Raw genomic sequence first — 16,752 nt, forward strand, 5'->3', positions numbered from 1 at the left:
CTTTTACAGTCATTAGCTACGCTGATAAGATTGAGCCATGGCTGCAGAGCACTCTTAGATCTTACTGTGTTATGAGACCACTGCAACGTCACCAAACAACTTGGCATTCACTCATGGTTTCAGTCTAGGTGACTTTGTGTCGACTTTGACTGAATATAATTTGATGACATCTGGCTCAAACCAACTGACGAAGTGGAATGTTCAATGTTTTGTCGAGGTGCCATTGTAAGAGAACAGCAATAAGTTTTAAGCAAAAAAATAGTCTGAATGGATTTATTCAAAGTATCCTCACTTTCTAAAGCAGGCATGGCCAGACCTTATGCTGTAAAGACAAAGTCAAACATATTCATTGGTTATTTATGAGTGAGCTGCTCAATAACACGTAAGAGTTAAAGTCAGGTTTTAATTAATTTATCAAGTTAATAAATTCAGCCAAGCCAGGAAAGACCTGCTCGAAGAGGCTGCAGGCAGTGCGCTCACATTTCTATTCAGAATGATCTCTAAACTACTTTCCTGTATTCCCTGCAAATTTGGTACATCGTTATATGTCTTGCAATGATTGCAAGCAATCATTCAATGATTGAAGGTGTGACCTTTAACACCTGTTGAATTAGGGATTTTGTGAGACCATGGCAGGCAACTCTCACCTAGAATATCACTCTTATGATGCAAAACACATAATTGAAAAACAAAGGCATCACTGCTGTATTACATGTGGATAATCACAGTGATTATCCATGATCATCCTGGATTATCCTGGAACAAATAAAGTACAAAACATCTTCCAGCTAGAGTAACTTAAAGTATGTTAAAAATCTAAAAAAATCAGTTCAAAATAGAATTCAATAAGGTTTTGGATTATTATATGTTATTTTCTTCAGAAAATACAACATTTTCTTTTTTCAATGAGCAAATTACAGAGCAATTACATTTGATGAATAAACCTGATGACCTTGCAGGAGAGCAGCTGCATACAAAGAAAATAAAAAAGCATGACTGTCAATATTGTGTAATACTGTGAAAGCTATCAAATGCAAGACTTGGAAGGCTGTTTACCTTCTTTGAAGACATTGTCTTTATTAGTAAGCCCACTGAGAAAATGTAATTTTAATAAAGAATCTATTAGCTAGATAATTAAGGTTTACTGCATGTCAGTGCAAGCTAGTCATTTCTTTCTAGGGTTATGTGACAGTAAGGTTTCACCTGTTCAGCCTGGCTGTTTGTTTATGTGTTTGAGTGTTACGTGAATTGTACAAGTATTGATTTGTATAGGGTCTCATAGTATTACATTTAACCGGATCTAACTAAAAAATGTGTCCAAGCTTGGTTTGTGGAAATAAGGCAACAATAACTGTTTTACAGCCACAGTTGCACGTGCACATACACTGTACAATTGTTCAATTAAAAGAGACACATCCCTAAAATAATAATGATAATAAATGCTACATTATTGTCAATAATTAATATGTCTATTAATATTATGTAACAAAATTGCTTACTTCGGTGCTAAATAGGTATTTTGATTAAGAATACATATGATAAAACATTTATCTAGAACTGCTAACACAGGAAAAAACATAAATACCCTCTAACAGCAGTGTTTGACAAATTTCTAACTGTAGACGAACTGAAATAGGTTGGCACTAACTATCTGTGAAGACATGACTGCTATAAATAACACAGCTGTAATTACTTGAATTTTACATTTTTGTGTTACAGCTTCTCCGATGAGCAATGGTGCACCCCTTTATGACATCAATGCTTGAGCAAAAGGATAAGTTAGTTACCAAAGAGAAAATAAATTGACTGAACTACTGTCATGATATAAACTGTGAGTATGAGTTTCTAAGAAGCACAGGCCAGAAAATTATGGCTGACTGACACTTATGGAGTGATTCCATTATGGGGTAATTAATAAATAAATGCAGATCTCATTTTTGATGAAGGCCCATATCAACTTAATCATTTAATAATGGTTTTACACATATAATAATATAAAACATTACTTTATAATTCTGCCCTCTCTATACCCTTTCTTCCCTGGTTTCAGTGTAGTTAAAGATCCATCAATCAGCTTCAAGCTATATTTAGATACTGTTTGGTGCCTTGGAGAACAATGACTCATTCTGACATTAAACTAATGGGAAAGTATTTTTCTCCATAAGATGATTGGTAATAGCTTCATGCTATCGGATTTTAAGTCACATTATTTCTGAATTCTTCTGCACAAAGACTCATAATGTCTTCCAATATTGAATTAAAGGGGTTGTCTAATAAAGTAGTTCAAGGAAGGCAAAACATTAAGTTGTAGCATAAGTTTTAACCAGTTTTAAAGGTTTATATTTCATAATATGTTTAGCAGTGGTTCTCAGTGTTGGTTCTGGTTAACCCTGCTTTTTTCTGATTTTTATGGTCTTTGCTTTCAGCTCTGAAAAAGCTGGCTAAGATTTCTAACATGAACCTTTTGCTGATAAGAGAGTTTCAGGATAGCCTTGATTTAGGTGTGCTAACTGACATATAGCTACAGTAATTGGATTTAAGCAATAGGAAAACACTGACTCATTGTGGGAGCTGCCTGATACATTGTCATTTCAACCTGTGTCTGTTCATCATCAATTGATCACTTATTAAGTGATCCTTTAAGTCAGAAATGGAGCAAAATCGTAATGACTAAAGTGAAAGACTGCATGAAGTTCTGCAGGCGGAAGTTGTTGGAAATAATCTACTTTAACAACAGTATTTATGAAACAGGACTGAGGGCAGAAAAAAATCTAAACTAACAAGCTAATCAGTTAAAGGCCCCAATTAGCACTGCTGATTAAGGACCCAGCTGGAAAAAAAGCCAGCAGAGACAGAGTTACTCCTGGAGCAGGACTGAAAACCATTGTTTTAGAATAATAAAGGCTTCATGACTAGGTCTCAGAAGCTGGAATTTATTTTTCCTAGAATGGCTGTAAGCATTAGTAAACATGAGAGCTGTATTATCTAGATCGCGGGTCTCAAACTCCAAAACTGGAAGTCCACAGAGCCCTCAAACCTTGTCCCACCCGACTCTCGGTTATTTAACTAGATTAATTGTTGTGATACCTGAATAAATTCACACACATTTAAAATTACTGTACCAGAATGAACAACAAGGGGAAAATACAAATGAGGGTAGATTTATCTGAGCTAGATAATAACTAGATTGATCAAGTCAATTGATATTTCAAGGTTTTGTCAATACCAAAGGGCACTGAGGCCCCCTAGAACAACAAGTCGAATTGACGTTATTTCTAGTATTTGGTGTCTGGTGTCTAACTATGTACTTGGCCCATTTTTTGGGCAAACACATGTGTTTAATTTATCATGCTGTAAAACAAGGACCGATATGTGAAAAAGCAACATGAGGAGATGTGTGTTTGGTGTGTGGATCCTTGGAATCAAGTGAAGGGTGGGATAAAACTGGACTTACCATAAGAAGTTGTCTAACGGCTGCCGAACTGAAATGAAACAAGCAGCCAGTCATTGCACAGAAAGACAGAAACAGACAGCTCCTCTGCACCAGCAGGACAAAGCGGATCCTTTGTATCAGCCTACAAGCTACCTTTGAAGCACAACCCGCCAGTGTCACAGACACTGAAGGAAACACTGACCTGACAGGGGGTCAGTCAGAAACTCTTTTGTAAGAACTAAAGAAATGTTACAAACAAGAAGAGGCCATTCAGGTCATCTAGCTTGTTTGGTTGTTAGCCACTCATTGATCCGAACAATTTCAGCTTTGTCTTGAAAGTTGAGTAACATGTTCCGGGTCCAACAACTCTTTACAGTTTGTCTGAGTTAAATCTAGTTATGTACTGTATCTCAAGATTAATATTTTCAGGCGCAGGGCCACACTCAGATTTGTACTGAACAGTTATCTATTTATATGGTATCTTTTATTTTTTTAATAAATTTACAGAAATGTCAGAAATGTTAGCTTCCCCTGGCAAATTCATAATACAGAATGAGAGAAATGCAACATAACACACTGAGAGGCAGAGCAGTTCCTGTGAAGTGTACAATCCATTATTCTTTCAGTGACAGGAGACATACAAGCTATGAAATAGGAAATAGCTGCTATATTATGTTATTACCTCACAACTGCTTTTAGATTACAAGGAAGAAAAAAATTCTTGCATCATGATTCAGTCCATTTCTATGCAACCCCTCATTTTCCAGTTGTCCCCATATGAGAAGAAATTGTATTTTAAGTCAATCATTTTGTAATTACAATGTTATTAACATCCATTTACCCTTCGGAGGAAAAAGAATTGGAGAATAATATGCATTGATATGATATACACCAGCACCCAGAAATATACCTGCAGTATAACAGGTGGTGACTAAGGAGTACAGTGTCCTAAATCGTAGCGTACCATCCAAGGATACTGCAGTCCCTGAGGCCAAGCTGTACGGTGAGGAGATTTCAGGGCAAATATGACAACGGATTTTAAATCACTTCTGATTACGAGAAGGATTATATTCCCAGGGTCTTCAATTTTAGATAGAGCTTTGAAGCTAAGGACTGGAAGTGAAAATGCCCAATAAAGGGAAAAGCACCTCATCAATATACATCAGATGTGGCTGTTGTGCTGCCACACTCAAATCTTAAAAAAAGAAAGAAAGAAAAATGCTGAATTATAAGCAATCCAGCACAGATTACTGAGGATTATTGTGTGATTGAACAAAGGATAATCATCCTTTTCAGTCTTGACATACACTGTGCAGACAAGCTTTCAGGTTTCAATTCATCCTCACGCTACCTTTGTTGCAGAAGAACGCCACAGAAACTCCAGCTCACATCCTCTTAGTGATTTCCTTTTCTCTCAAAGACACAAAGACAGACTTACAGCCACCTCACATGGCGCTGCACTAGGGTTCCTCAAATTCAAAAACACCCAAGGTCAATTTTAAATGTATGCTTGCAAGTGCCCTGTTCTTACCAAGCAGGTATGCTGTGCAGAACATTTCATCTGGGTTCATCCATCAACCTCTGCTTAGCTACATTTAGCTGTTTCCTGCTTCTCACTGCAGATGTGCCAGTTGTGTGAGAATTGCATGTATTGCGAATAAAAATTCAAGAGCAACTTTTCCTTTCTTTTTTTTCTTCACATGAACTGTATGGCTGATCATCTGTACACCTGAAAACAAACTACTGTTTTAAACTTTCTTTGAAGCAGTGCATGGGGATTTTCTCTAATTGATAAAAATGTGTTCACAGTTACAAATGCTAATTAATTAATTATGTTTTATTATGTATATAATGCAGTTCTAGAATGCAATGGAAAATTGAATTATGGTAGGAACCATCACAATGGGTAATTAGTTCCCTCACCATTCTGTGTACAACGCCCTGAGCAAAGGAGTACTGATGTGTTACAGCACAAAATTAGATATCACTAATCATTACATAATGCTGCAAAGGAACTAGTAATAGGTTTATTCCATGCTGAAAAGAGAAGAAAGAAAACACAACATTTTGGCCGTGGAGCCTTCTTCAGGTATAAGGCACCCTTCTTCAGAAGGCTCCATGGCCGAAACATTGCATTTTCTTTCTTCTCTTTACAGCATTGAATAAACCTTTTACTTGTTCCTTTGCAGCCTATACATGCTGACGCATCTACCTACCTGAACTATTACATAATGTTGTTGTGTACACATTGTAAAAAGACAGTACAGCCCTGCAGATGATAGGGCCATGTTTGAATACTAACAACGTATACTTTATTTAGGACAGCAAGACACTAACTTGTAGTTCTTTGCTCTATTGTGTGCACTGCATAGGATACCACAGAGCTCTAAATGATACTGCTCTACGTGGCCATAGGCTGTGTCTCACAGGGTGCCATGCTGTGCATATAGTATGGTATATGCCCACCTGGTTTCCTGGGACACCAGGAAGAAGCCGTCGTCAGGAGCATCAATCCAGTTGGGTCTCTGTTTGCGGAGAAAGGTGCCAGCAGCTCTTGCTGGGTTGCTGCTGGCTCTGCCATTGTGCTGGACAGGAAGAGGAAAGAACAGGGGCACCACAAATACATAGATGTTAGGCCTCTAACAGGTACACAGCTGCTCCTTCGCTTTTGCAATACTGTAGAACTTGATTTCAAAGTTTTTATGAAAGCAAAGTTAACTTTTGTACTTTTCTTTATAATTTAGCGTTCTATGACAAAAGTGAGCTTTTACCCATTTATTACGAACAGTTACATATCTACAAAGATGCATGAATGTCTGGTGAGACAATAACTATGTTGATCTTATAAGTGAACGTAAGAAAAAAAAATAGTTTGGCTGCAAACCAAGTTTTAGTTCCTTAGTGGTTCTAATTTAATTTCATCAGGGTTGCATGTGCCTCAATACATCATAATGTGCTTGAGATTCTGAATGTGAATTTTTGCTTTATTTTAATTCAGAATGTGTTCTGTTTTCAAATACTCTTGAGGCTGAAAAAAAGGATATTTTTTTTTGCAGCAGTTTATATCTACTGCTGTAATACCCAATCCCATCATATCAGCTACATGCCCTCCTCGAGAAATACTATCAAACACCAAGACAGCAAATGAGAAAAAAAACAGTCCACAGATCAGCCCTTCCCCTGCTTCATGCTGACAAGTCCCTGAATGAATTCAAACAGGCTGACTTGCTGTAATTCTACAGCTCATTAATCACTCTTGCCTGTGCATTAAGAACAGAACAGTCAAAGGTTATGTTGTGAGGATTATAAATGCCTCTAATATGCTATTACTCATAATAACTTGTTGTGTTCTTGTCTGTGGTTTTTGCTAGACATCATTGTTTTGCCAGGGAATCCTTTTAACAGCAATGAAACTCTGAATATAAGCAATGTCCTATGTGCTCAGGGACCATGAGAGTAATGTGGCTTCTGCCATCCTGCAATTTGTGTCATGCTTGATGGGGGTTGAACCCAGCTGAATACATAAATAGGTGAAGTAAGAAAGAAATTTAAAATTGTACTGCATCTTTTATCAGTTCACACTAATGCCAAACTGAATTCTACCCTAAGACCTTGGATGTGCAGAAGCTAACTAGTTTTCAGATAAGGAAAAAACACAATAAAAAAATTGATTGAACTATAAATAAAGTGTAATGCGTGTGAAAAACCCATTATATTCCCTACAGTTTGTACAGATTTGAGAATGTGAATGTGTTTCTTACATGAATAAACCTTTTGAGGGTGAAAAATGAATATTGTCTTCAGAGCTTTCAAAGTGGTGTACTTGAAAAGTTGAGCAATTTTGGGATGAAAAAATAAAATGTGAAAGGAATTTACTGGCTCCCATGCACAAGCAGTGTGGTTTGTGTTTCATATGGCTTATTTAAACATCCAGGGGCACTGAACAATGGCTGACCCTGTGTTCTGATCCCGGGCTTTTCTCCCTGTCTGTGTGTCTGTGTGTCTCATGGAGAGCAAGCTGGGGTATGCGAAAAGATAATTCCTAATGCAAGAAATTGTAAAGGGTTAATAAAGTGATGTTATTATTATTTATGTTAATGGTCCTCATGAGGAGTTTGTCCCATTTAAGTAATGTTATTTTGTCCTTTTCACTCACCGGTTTACTGATACAACGACCACGATTAGAGTATAAGCAGAAAAACAAAGTCCACTGGTTCTTTTTCCAAGATATTAAGACGACAAAAAAATGGACACAATTGTGTAGTGTGGTGCCTAGTGTAAGAGACATAAGCACTGGATCAAGGGGACTCCAGCGTGGCTTTTTAGTTCAAGGAAACAACCTCATTATTTTACAGTTGCCTGATGTAGATGAGCATTTAATTGGAGTTCCACGAATGACAGTAATCTCTGTTATTCAAGAGCCAGACACAAAGACGTTGTAACAGCTGGTTTGTGTTCCATGTGGGTTGTCAAGGAGGCACTGGAGCAATGTTCCCTTCAAGATTTTTTATTGTATTTCATATTTGTATTTTCAATCTGTCAAGATATCCACCTCCCATCATCTTGTATGATAGGGTGCCTATTGTTTTGTTTTGTTTAAAGGTTTTTTCAATATTTGTCAGAAAATAACCACAACAAACAGTGCTCTCAGGTTCTGACCTTCATGGCAAGATTTCCACTTTTTTGGGGGAAATCTAATTTTGATTTCTTCCAGTTTCAATTCATACAGCCTTCTCAGACATCCCTCTTTAGGGATGTTTTTCATTACTGTTTCCTCATTACTCCAAACCACCATGGGAAATGCCCTCTGATTTTCTTCTCACTTGTTTTTATTAAAAATCAGTGGTTGCCGTGGAGCTGGGCACAAGGTATGCCACAACTGTCTTACTCATAATAAAAATTAAGCACAGAGCTAATTAATGTAGGGACTTACCAGGACTGGTCCCATGATGTGGCTCATGTTGTCTAAGAAAAAAAGATATAGAAATTCATTTTAAATATATCGGTATTGATTGATTTAGAAAGAAACGGACAAATACCAATAATAAGCAAGAGGTACACTATAAGTCATGCCATAAAGCGAAGTATTTGTATCTTCCAGATTCAATAAACCAGATAGACAATAAACAATAACAAAAAATAATTATTATAATAATTGACAACAAAAAAGTTATAATATGTCATGTCTGTTCTAAATACTGTTTTTCAGCATCATTTTAGTTTCATTATGCCTTTGGGTTGTGCAAGGAAACCAGGGAACCCAGAGGAAACCCTTACAATCACAAGGAGAACATACAAACTCCACACAGACAGCACCCCAGTTCCAGAATTGAACCCAGAGCCCCAGTGCTGCACTTTCCCGTGTGCTACAGTGATGCCCTAGAGTGATACTATGGCAAATAAATTATTTAAAAAGTGGTCACATTCTCAGTGTCTTTGAAACAAAAGTACACTCAGCCCAGAGATATACATTTTGAAACAACGCACAGCCTAATGGTGTCATATTGGATCCGAAAAAAGCCAAAGATAACATAAAAATTGCTCCTAAAGAGGAATGTGGGCATACATTCTGACAGCTTTGCCCTTTTACACTTTCAAGTTAATGAGAGAAATTAAAGGTTTAACAATTACTGAATGTTCCTCTCTCTAATTTTATTTTCACTGCCAGTTCCAAGGCTGAGGCAAGTGTTAGCACAGAGCAGTTCTCACCCAATTTTAATTATTTCTACTTTTAGACATTCTGACACGACAGTAGTGCCCAATGAGCTAATGAGGAAACTAGGGTGCTGAGGTGTTGGACTGCTTTAGTCTCTCATCCTCTGAGTGACTTTGCAAGGTGCAAGAGACCTACAGTGTTGATCACACGTGGCTGGTGGTCTATGAAGAGACCAGAAAGTGTCCAGATTTCCAGCTTCTCCTCAATGGTTACACAACATAAATCAGACTGCTCACAGCCAATTAATTCCACGGAGTTATGCTGATGAGTGTTTAAAAATAAATGTGGGGAGATATTATTATCTATCTTAGAATAACTGATTAACATCACTCACAGCTGCAGAAACAATAAACGTAAACTGTTTACTTCAGGCGCATCCAGTAATGACCTGCTGAAAGAAGTGATGAAGAGATAGGACAGAGCACTCTGAAGATCTGTTCGCACATGGCAACTCCATGTGGTTTACAAGAAGAAGAATCTGGTGAAAGCCCAGAGAGGAGAACAAAGTCTGGAGGGACGAGGAAAAATGAAAAACAATTAAACAGATGGTCCGATTTTCACATTACGGCTGCAAATGAAAACGTGAAGGATATACAGTATGTTTGTCAACTCATATGCATGGACTATAGGTGGTTCCTTTGTGTGTGGAATTTGTGTGCTCTTCCCATTGTGGATGGGTTATTCTGAGAACTCAGGTTGCCTTCCACATCCCAGTGATTGCTGACAGGCTGACTGGTTCATCTAAATGGTCCTCTCCATGAGAAAGAAAGCTGGGCCACCCACTTCTTAAATCTGCCCAGCCCTGCGTGGCTCTGGTGCCTCTGTCTCCAGGGCTTTATGATTCACAAGTATAAATATATTCACTTTTCTGCTTGATTAGCATGAACACTTCAAAGAGCTCATACACACTACTGAGTCCAGGATTCACAAAACGGGGTCAAAAGACATCAAAAGTATAAACCATTTTGAAGATCGTTTAACTGAAGCTTTTGTGATCTGCTACATTCTGACCCTTGTAAGTTAAAAACAGTTTTAAGACTTAGATTATCTAGTGATGGACGCCTATTTGAGGGGATGAAAGTGAGAGAATGGAATTTAATTCACACTGTGTCAAATTAGGTGCCCCTATGTCAGTGAGCCTTTAAATGTGAAACTGGATTTTCAAGTATTTTTTTTTCTGTTCACCGCAGGTGTCGAGCTGATGCTTTATTAGCCAAGGGGAGTCTTTGCAATCAAAGACTCATTCAGACTCATCTTCTTCGAGAATTTCTCTCCTTGTATTTCTGAGACTTAGGAGAAAAGTTCATGCCTGTCTGGTAAAATGGGGATGTGGGATAGCAAAGAAAGCTTCACTGTCAATGTGTTTGTCACAGAAGACAGCACAGTGCTGCCTAGAGAGGGAACACGGGTTAGCTTCTATCAGATAGACAAAGCCAAGACAAAACGTTATTTCCACAGTAAAACAAGTCTCATAAAGAAATGAAAATGAAGGCGGAGGGCATTTGTTTTCTCTTGTGTGTTTGATGCAATGAAATGAAGCCGGGTTCTTAAATCTTTATGGTCAAATGGCCACGAGGTTGTCCAGCAACCCAAAAGTGCCAGGATCCTTGAAGGGATCAGGCAGAACCAAAAGGACAAACTACAGATTATGTCACGATGAATGAGAGCATAACACACATATATACAGTGCTGTCCATTTTAGGATGCATAATTTTACGTGTAGATTACCATGCCCAATAATGTTCCCTCTTCTCTCCAGCCCCTCTATCCTGCTGTGGTGGTTGTAGCTCCGTTTCCCCAGAATTCCAAGGGGACCGTGGCTGGGCAGAGAAGAGAGGAGGCGTTTTGCGGGCTGGCACTGCAGGCTGGGTGTCCGTGCCACTCTGGGGCTGTGGAGGGGGGGGCGGGACTCTGTAACACACAGCACAGGCAAACTGAGCAGCTTCTCTTTGCAGGGAACCATAATGCTTTAACGACAAACCTCCAATAATCACACATTGATATGACCACGACACAACACCAAGTACTGTGCAGTGATGAATGCTGTCACTGGAACTGAACAAAAATATTGGAAATATGATTGAGTGCAGCAAAATAAGCAGTGTCCTTCTCGTCTGTGCTCGCAGACGATGTGGTTGTAGTGAATAAACTCCCCCACACAGGATAACCCTCCCCTTGCAGGGTTTGAAAACTCACGTGAGGTGCTTTCCAAATTCATAACCAGGTTTGTTGTTGAACTGTTAAAATTGAACTTTCAATATTATGTGAAGAATACACATAAACTACCCGATTTGAGAAAAAGCAGCAGACGCAGATCAGATACATTGTTAAAAAATTAAAATGGGACAACAAATATGCTTCTCGCATGGTTGCACCTGGTTTATTACAAGCTAAAAGCCTGAGTTCAAATGCTGTTTTTCTGTTCTGTGCACATCATTGTTATTCGGGGCCTCTGCCAAGCAGAGATTGTACACCCACCTAAGTACTTGAGGACGCTGGAGAGAGTCACTCTCGGAGAAGCTTTCATCTTGGCTGGTCTCTCCACTCCTTCGGGCAGCCGGCTCATGTCTGGAGATCAAAGAAGCCAGACTTCAGATCTCGAGTGGGATGTTAAAGATTACATGTAATGTTAATGACAACACAACAAATAAAGTGCATTAGAAACATCTTCACCAACCAATCCACATAAAAAGGAGATTGACGTTTCTCCATCGACCACTTTGATCTCTTGCACCCTTCCAGGTTCTCTGACTTCCTGATCATTCTTCTTCTGAAAGATAACTGGATTCTCATATACAAGCTTCCAGAAAAAAATGCATGTCCTTTTAACAGGACAGTTATGTTAAGTATTTTTTTATTACTAGGATAATAAGAAAACCTCTGTGACAGATCGGTAGGCCTGCTCCTCCCAATCTATATATATATACCTTAAACATGAGAAGAGAAGTATACATTTAAGAGAGATTAATTTTAAATTTGTATTAAGGACTTCTGAGTGGGACCACTGGTGAAGAACCGGGCTAAGAATTTGGATTGAGCCCTATAGTCTGGTCATCACCAGATTTAACATGGGCCAGGCCTTTGGTTAACTGTGACCAGAATTCTCCTGATGGTGTTATATAGCTGACGTTCTGATCGCAACATTGTCTTGCCTAGAGTATTCTTGCCTTGCAACATACGATACGTCCTGTGATCCACAGGAAGACTTGGACCTCTGCAGTGTCGATATTGAGACGTACATTCCTCCTCTAGTCATAGAAGCTTGTCCTCGCACTTTGGGGTCATAGTGTGGCCAATGGCAAGTGACTCTAACAGTGCATATTGGAGTACAGCCTTTGCAATCCTCATTTCATCTGAGTTGACTTAGGGTTTTCACAAATTCATAAATTAGTAAGGAGTTAAATATTCAAGTGTTATAGTAAACTTCACATGCAAAAAATCTTAAAACAAATTTAAAAATGTAAAATCTTTTAATCTAGGAAATAATTAATGTTTTAGGAATGAACAGTTAACCCACAGACACTGCTCTATCATTTCATTTTTTAAATGTTGTTTAACGTTCTTATCCTAACAATGTTACATAACTAGCCTGTAGTTTAAGCTGAGTGTCTGAAATTATGGATAAAAAAAGAACGTGAAGTGAAATATTTTTCATTTCGATTCAGTGCAGAATGTAATTTTGGAGCCAAACAATACCTTGTCAAATGCTACATAAATGCCTCTCAGCTACAGATAAATATTTTGAGCTGGACATATTTCTGAGTGGGTTGTATAAGCCATTAAAAGAAATATATATTAAATACATGTACAGACACATATTGTAGCCCTTAATGAAGTATATGCCATTTTCTCACTTGAGTGTTATAGAAAAGAAGCAGAAGAATTTTATATAATGGATTTGCTATCATGCACCGAAGAGGAAAACACACATCGAAGGAAGTGGATAACTAACAGCCTTTCATTCTGCCAGGACAATCGCTGTTTAAACAAAGCTTGCCAAAGAAAATGTAACCCCTATTCAATTCCACATATGTAAGCAGAACTCCAGGTTCATTTCCAGAGCAAATCAGACCAGTTTAACTACACTGACACTGGGTTTAGGGAATGTTAACTGTTGCTTTTTTAAAAAACTAAAAAAACTTTAAAGGCAGATCATTTAGCATTGAGGTTAGGTTTTAGTGTTAGGGTGAGAGAATATAGCAACGTCAATCAGGTGAAGAGTGTGACCTGCAAATGTGTGGGAAAACAATTTAGCAGTAAGTCATTGAAGAAATCTCCACCTTGAAAACGGATACAGAGTATTGAAAAAATATTTAGTATTAGCCTGACTACACTATGTACATGCCCAGTGCTATCAATGCAAATACTGGCCTTAAGCTGAGAACAAGCAATTTGCCAGAACCCCTTGATGAGATATTAGGTCGTAGTTCCTCTTTACTCCTGAGGGTACACAATCTAGGTACTAAATATATCCCTGGATAAACAGAAAATGGATTAATTTTAGGATTATCAGTGCAATGAGGTCCAATAGGGATTAGGGGCCTCTAGCTTCCAGATGTGGAGGTTTTGAGAAAATGGGTCGTAACAAGCTTGCCTGGCCGACTGTGGTTTTTAAAATACATCTGCCCTGACAGCGCTAGCTGGTGCTTTCTGAATTACATCTTGGTTAGCAGAATGGATAACATGGAATGCTGGTGAATGAAGAAGTAGGAATCCCTTACATTCCTATGTTGAAAGATAACTTGCAGTAAGAATAAACTCTGCTGTACAAAAATACCAATGAGTTTTCAACACCCAGTGTGACAGTTAATGAAGGTGCCTTCTTATTCATGGAACTTGACATTGCATTTCTTGAATATCTCCAACAACATTGGCCTTCCCATCTCAATTCTAAAATTAGATCATTCTTTATTGTGTTGTTTGCCTTTTCAAGCTTTTGCACTTTGTTGTGTGTACCTTTTGTAGTTGTTGTATTTCATTACCTTATTAACTTGTATTGTCATCCAGAAAATTCTAAAAACATGCTAGACAAATGTATGGTCTGTTACAGGCTCATGTGTCATGTATGACAGCTCTAGCATAATTGGGTTTGTAAGCAATCAGAAACAAGAACACACACCAAAATATTGCATGAGTTAGTAAGAAATCCTATTGAGATCAGGAACCTGCTTGATTTACAACTCCACTACATGCAGGCAAAAAAAAGATTAATCGATACATAGGAGAGTGGAGAAGGGGAGAACTAACCAACCTGATTCTCTTTTTCTTCAGTAAGAACACTCTGTTGTTGCTTTTGAGTGGTTCACTGGCGCCAATTGTCCCAGATCTGACACACTAATGTACAGCAGTTAAAAACATTTGGATGCAACAGCACCTTACTTCTGATTGATATGGCCCTTCTGGCTTTTATGCGCCTGGCTAATGTTCAGTCAATATCCTCTGGTTAAAAGAACAACCTCAGGTTGACTGAGCTTTAATGCAGTGAGATCAATTCAGATCAATCAATATCCTAAGTATATCAGCAGCAGACACAAAGATGCTACAAGTCCCTAGACCTTTGCACAGCCTCGGTGCCTCAAGCCAGTTAGAGATGCTCTGCTGCTGTAGTACAGACTTTAATTAATCGTTAGCACTTCTTCTAAGAGGGAATGGGCACTTATCCCTAAGGTGAGTCACCAAAATTCAAATTAATTGCAGTAGCAGTACTAGGAGCCACTGTCTCCTTGTTTATGCTTTTAAATGAACTGGGTTCTGAGAAGCCATACTTGAGAGGCAACCCTAGAATTTCATCCCAGGAGACAGGAATGAGTGATGTGGAAACAGGAAATTTCCTCACAATTCATGTAAAGGAGTCAAATCAGATGGTTGTGTATCACTGCATTTTGATTCGTGTGTTGAAAGACAACACACAGGCTTTTGAAATGTCACAACCAAGAATGGTTTCTAGGAAGTATTCTGTGTACAAGATTTAAAGATACCTTTTGAATTTAATGCAGCATTTTTGGGGAGACGGTCTCTTAGGATTTGGCAGCTTTAACAATTTACTTTTGAGGCACGTGTGAGATTTTAATCTTTTTGAGAAGTTTAAGAATATTGACTTGGGGATTTGCAGAAAAAAAAGGCTTGTGCCTTCATTTAGTTCAGCAGGGGCAGCCGTCTTGGCAACAGGGAGATGAGCCTTGTTTTAAGTGATATCGGAGTAGGAGAGGGGAGTGACATTCTGATCCCAGGAAGTTGTGGAGTTGGTTTTATGGTGCGGTGTGGTGAGAAACTAGAGAAAACGGAGGAATATGAGGAGGAGTCGTCCAATTGTCCAGTGACTGATCAGTAAATCTTTACTAAATAAATGTTTCAGCCAGAACTTCGTTAAGTCTCATATAGCATGCAGTCTCCTAAAAACCTTTAAATTAATGCTCTCAGAACGATAGTGTTGGCAGTAAATATATATCTCCGGTCAATATGCAGGGCTACATGGTATGTATAGCATTCGTTTCCAAATTATACTGTACTGGCATGGGATGGCACTGCTGATTAGCTAATACAAGGGGAGGATAAAGAAAAAAAGAAAAGGGTGAAAGATTTGAAAGTCTGGGGGAGGGTAAACAAGAGGTGTGAAAGTTTCTGAGACCTCTCCAATGACCCCTTCAGAGCAGCACAGCAAAAGGTGTGGATATTCAGCTTGAACAGCATGCTCACCTTTTACTACAACCGAACACAAATTCAGATGTCAGCTCACAAACACACCTTCCGCTGCTTCACCAAGTTCTGAACAGAGCTCCTCACACGAGAGCAGCCTCTGTCCACCTAGCCAGACCTCAGCCTCTCAAGGCAATCCAACCCATGGACAGACAGACAAAAACAAAACAGGGGGCGCCGTGAGCACTGCATAGTCTGTGCGAGTGCTGCTGCCAGTTTTCCTCATCAAAGCACGTCACGAAAATGAAAACCTTCTACGTTGTATCGTTCTATCGTTCCTAGCCTATGTGCATAATGTAGACAGACATGAGTTCAGATTTTTAAAAAATGGAATAGTGTGACAATACATTGTATGGACCAGAAACTGTGCTACAAAGTGTGAATGTTGGAGCTGTTCAGAGCTGGAGATCTCTGTCCGGTCCAGGGCTGTAACACTGCATGCGGTCTTGCCAATCGACCGCGTGCAAATTACTCGCCCAATCAACAGACAAGTACTGTACAAAGCACAAGTGGTACATAAAATTACAAGGACTCAAGAGTGCTTTTAACCTTTTTATTTTTTATTTTGACCAGTCAGCACACACAACATTCACAACAGAAATGCATCACCAGAAATTGACGCACAAACAGAACACTGGAATGAGGAGATCACTGGACAGAGAAAGACAGGGGAGTTGTGGCGGGGGAGGGAGAAATGTAGGAAACAGTGTGAACAACAGAGTGGAGGAAATAAAAGACAAACACACATTCACAAACAACAGTGAACCAATTCATTTCTAGGATCTTTTCCTTTAATGATTTTGCTCATCGGCTTTCCTGGCCAGTGATTCTTACACACGGAGTGACGCATTCTGCAATGAAGTAAACAGAAATTGAACCTTTTTTTTCCTGTTAATTTCCTTCATTT

The 16,752-nt window shown here is 38.7% G+C and overlaps 1 protein-coding gene across 2 annotated transcripts in view; it reads right to left on the minus strand.

The window, feature by feature from the left end:
- mta3 (metastasis associated 1 family, member 3) overlaps positions 1 to 16,752 on the minus strand; it is a 73,105-nt gene that overhangs the window by 5,438 nt on the left and 50,915 nt on the right. Inside the window, exons 15-19 of one of the 2 annotated variants that reach the window (XM_015362964.2) lie at positions 11,628 to 11,717; positions 10,878 to 11,060; positions 8,367 to 8,398; positions 5,900 to 6,018; positions 3,455 to 3,482 (exon numbers count right to left, since the gene is read on the minus strand). In XM_015362964.2, coding sequence (XP_015218450.1) covers positions 3,455 to 3,482; positions 5,900 to 6,018; positions 8,367 to 8,398; positions 10,878 to 11,060; positions 11,628 to 11,717 — 452 coding nt within the window. The remainder of the gene's footprint in view (positions 1 to 3,454; positions 3,483 to 5,899; positions 6,019 to 8,366; positions 8,399 to 10,877; positions 11,061 to 11,627; positions 11,718 to 16,752) is intronic. The other variant, XM_006638646.3, reaches the window with a different exon arrangement.

The sequence above is a fragment of the Lepisosteus oculatus genome, chromosome 17 (genome assembly GCF_040954835.1).
Source record: "Lepisosteus oculatus isolate fLepOcu1 chromosome 17, fLepOcu1.hap2, whole genome shotgun sequence".
Lineage (NCBI taxonomy): Eukaryota > Metazoa > Chordata > Actinopteri > Semionotiformes > Lepisosteidae > Lepisosteus > Lepisosteus oculatus.